Source organism: Grammomys surdaster, unplaced genomic scaffold, assembly GCF_004785775.1.
Source record: "Grammomys surdaster isolate TR1022 unplaced genomic scaffold, NIH_TR_1.0 126176, whole genome shotgun sequence".
Classification (NCBI taxonomy): Eukaryota; Metazoa; Chordata; class Mammalia; order Rodentia; family Muridae; genus Grammomys; species Grammomys surdaster.
Window position 1 is genome coordinate 6745514 of NW_021620983.1, and position 4067 is coordinate 6749580.

The 4067-nt window shown below is 41.5% G+C and overlaps 1 protein-coding gene across 1 annotated transcript in view; it reads left to right on the forward strand.

Moving 5' to 3' along the window:
* The window catches only part of Abcc9 (ATP binding cassette subfamily C member 9), a 113495-nt gene that overhangs the window by 69620 nt on the left and 39808 nt on the right, over positions 1 to 4067 (forward strand). Inside the window, exons 26-27 of the mRNA XM_028757519.1 lie at positions 2810 to 3039; positions 3905 to 4053. Of these exons, the coding sequence (XP_028613352.1) occupies positions 2810 to 3039; positions 3905 to 4053 (379 nt within the window). The remainder of the gene's footprint in view (positions 1 to 2809; positions 3040 to 3904; positions 4054 to 4067) is intronic.

A 4067-nucleotide genomic window follows, 5' to 3' on the forward strand; every position in this document is an offset into this window, starting at 1 on the left:
ATATATAATATCTTGAAAAGGTATAAAAGAACTCAAGAAGTTAGACTCCAAAAAATATCACAAATAACCCAATTTTAAAATGGGATACAGAGCTAAACAGATAATTCTCAACAGAACTATCTTGAATGGCCAAGAAGCACTTAAAGAAATGTTCAACATTTTTAGTCACCATGGTGGCGCAAATCAAAATGAGCATGAGATTCCACCTCACACCAATTAGAATGGCTAAGATCAAAACTTCACGTGATAGCAGATGCTGGTGAGGATGTGGAGAAAGAGGAACACTCCTCCATTGTTGGTGGGATTGAAAGCTGGTACAGCCATTCTGGAAATCAGTCTGGCTGTTCCTTAGAAAATTAGAAATAGTTCTATGTGAGCACTCAGCTATACCACTCCTGGGCATATACCCAAAAGATGTTCCAACATATCACAAGGACACATGCTACGCTATGTTCATAGCAGCCTTATATGTAATAGCCAGAGACTGAATGCAACCCAAATGAGATGTCTCTCAACTGAAGAATGGATACAGAAAATGTGGTTCATTTACACAATTCAGCTATTAAAAAACAAACAAACATGGATATCATGAATTTTGCAGTCAAATGGATGGAACTAGAAAATACCATCTTGAGTGAGGTAACCCAGACCCAAAAGGACATGCATTTTATGTACTCACTGATAAGTGGATATTAGACAAAAATTACAGAAAGCCTAGTTTCCGTTTCAGTTTTCCACATCTTATACTGTGGTCTGAGGAAGAAGAAAAAAAGATTTACTGGAAGTTTGATAAAAATCACCTAAAATCATTCCATTGTCTTGACATGGGACACCAAGAAAGTTTTAAAATTATTTAAGGACACAGAGTAAATACATCCCTTATGCTTCACTTCCTAGGTAGTTTTTATTTGCCATTCCCTTCTTTCTACTGACCAACTAAGAAACAGAACTTTGGAATGTGGAGGTAGCAAGAAGAAAAAACAATAACCAAGAGCAACAATGGATAACAGATGAATTCTTTCATTTGAATTCTTTGAGAGTGTTTGTTCTGGAAACAGACACGGTCTTCTGGCATTCTAAGCTGATTATTTCATTATTTCTTTTCTTTTTTTAGTGTAGAGTCATATTCAACTATCTTAAGACTCACTCGCTGTAATAGAAAATTGATCAGTACAGAAACTGGTTCTGCCCTGGGCTTGCTGGGTTAAAATCCTTCTTAGCTGTGAATTAACAGTTCTTACCTTATGGGGTGGGGGATGGTTGAGCGTTAATGTGACTTGTAGATCCGCTACCATCAAGGATGGTTGCTGTCCCTGGTCCTAACATTCTGAAGCCACCAGGTAGGGCAAACGGGAGAAAGAGAATGTTTCCTTTCTCTGAAGGGCCTTAAAGCGGCATGCATCATTTCTACTGATTCTTGACCAGCTCACTGCATGGACAGATTAGGTACCAAGAAAGTGAATACACATTGTCTTTAGCTGGACGGTGCTGATAGAGTAACTAAGCTTTCATCTGGTATAGGAGTGGAGGATGCATCACATCCTGGGGAGACAGCTCACTGTCTTAAAGGCTCTACCACTTTCATTGTACACATTTCTGTTTCCATACTTAAGGTACTTATGAGACAGAGAACATAGCCCATCTAACCGAAGCTTTCAAAACCAAAGAAAGGCTCCTCCAAGACTCAGTCTGTTACAGGATCCAGTTGAAACTGAAATGCTGGTGACAGCTACCCTAGGTCCCTTTGGTCTGATGATTTGTAGACAAAAGACATATTGTTCATCCTTCCAAACTACAGGCTTGTACTTGTAGCTATTGCAGTAGCGGAGAGCACACTGCTAGTGTGTGGTACAAACTGCCTCTGGAGAATGAGCAGAGAGGAGATCCCACAGTCAGTGGACCGTGCAAATAACCATATTATGCCAAAAAGAAAATCAAAAGCCTCCGTGCCATAGCTGTGAGAAATATGCCCAGGCCAAGTGGTCTTTGACTTTCTAAGGAGCATTTGAGAGGATAAACCTGCCCATTGCTTCATGTGGCCTCTGACGTTGCCCTCTGGAATGTTCCATCTTGACAACTCTCCTCCATGACCGTATGTATCTAAAGCAGAACAGGGAAGTGATGGATGGGTGTTTCCAGAGTAGACACAAATTCCACAGCTGCTTTCCTCCTGGTGCAGATTTCCAAATTCAGAAAGACAGATTAAAAAAAAGAGAGAGATGTTTGCAAGCCAGGAACATGTTTTTATTGGCAACGCAATTCCATCACTAACTGGTCTATGTGTTCAATCTAGAAATCAGCAGTCTGGTCTATACGTGAAATTTTGTATGTGTTTGTTCTTCACCTTTTACTTTTCCTTCTTTTTCTCCCTCCTTCTTTCTTTCCTTCCCTCCTTCCTTCCTTCTTCCCTTCCCTTCCCTTTTCCCTCCCCTCCCCTCCCCTCCCCTCCCCTCCCCTCCCCTCCCCTTCCCTTCCCTTTCCTTTCATTCTTTGGACAGGACCTCATGTAGCCTAGGCTAGACTTGAACTCCCCATGTAGCCTATTGCTAAGGCTGGTCTTGACCTCCTGATTATTCACTTCTGCCTCCCAAGTGCTGAGTTTACAGAAGGATGCCACCATGTCTTACAATTTTCAACCCATTTTTAATAATTGCAGTATACACTGCTTAAAGTATTTAAGATATACAGTACTAACACCTTTTGTTCTCTAAAGTCAAATGAGGTGACCTGTACTCCTGTTAGAAATAAAAATTATCTGTGGCTCTCATCTGAAGCTTACATGAGGTGTGTTGTGTGTGTGACTATGCAGAGGAAGAAGAGGAGGAAGATGAGGATGATAACATGTCAACCGTAATGAGGCTCAGGACGAAGATGCCCTGGAAGACCTGTTGGTGGTACCTCACTTCAGGAGGGTTTTTTCTGCTCTTCCTCATGATCTTCTCCAAGCTTCTGAAGCACTCGGTGATTGTGGCTATAGACTACTGGCTAGCTACGTGGACATCTGAGTACAGTATAAACCATCCTGGGAAAGCTGACCAGGTACGAAGCATTCAGAAATGGTGGACAGGGAGGTGTCTGCTGACCTCACATATAGCCAGAATTCCAGAGGAATCTGGTGCAAGTCCAGTGTGTTAGGAAGCAGGAAAGACCTAAAACTGGGTAAACTGCCAACAGTGTTAAACATGATGTCTCTTATTGTCTTTATCATTTTATATTTCCTTACATTCTTTTCATTTGTTACATATTTAAGTATTATATTTTATGTGTCTGTGATGTAGGTACATGCGTGTGAATGCAGTGGCCATAGAGGCCAGAACAGGCAGTTATAAACCACCCAGTATGGGTTCTGGGGACTAAATACAGGCCCCAGGAAGAGCAGCAAGCACTTCTAATGGATGAGCCATTTCTCAGCCCTGTTTTTATAATTCTTGCCATAAAAACATTAGACATTACGTTTAGATTCATAGTTCAGTAGGTCAGTACTTCTATCTTATATGCACTGCAGGTTATTATTACATATGTTAAGCACATATAAAGGAAGTCTTTGTCATTCTGATGGTTTTCATACTGGATCAGTACACTGAGGTGTCATTCTGTAATAAAGATCAAAGCATGAGCTTGACCAGGTAGAAAACCAAGAGTCTGCCTCCAGCCAGGAAGCTAAACTAATTCTGCAGTTCTGAGGACAAACCTTGAGTGTAAAAAAAGTAAGTGTAGTTGGCTGGGCATGCAGGATTGACATGATGGGGAATCCTGTCCTAGGTACCCACCACATTGCAGCTTTCTAAATGCAAGCTAGACAGTGATGCTAACAGTCTACCTGACTTCAATGTTTCAATGTTTTCTAGTTAGGAAAAGCCCAGGTGATTGGCTCATGTCAACTTCCTGTGCTGCTTCTCCCTAGACCTTCTACGTGGCTGGGTTCAGTATCCTCTGTGGAGCAGGAATTTTCCTTTGCCTCGTCACCTCCCTCACTGTAGAATGGATGGGCCTCACAGCAGCCAAGAACCTCCACCACAATCTCCTCAATAAGATAATTCTTGGGCCAATAAGGTAAAAAAAAAAAA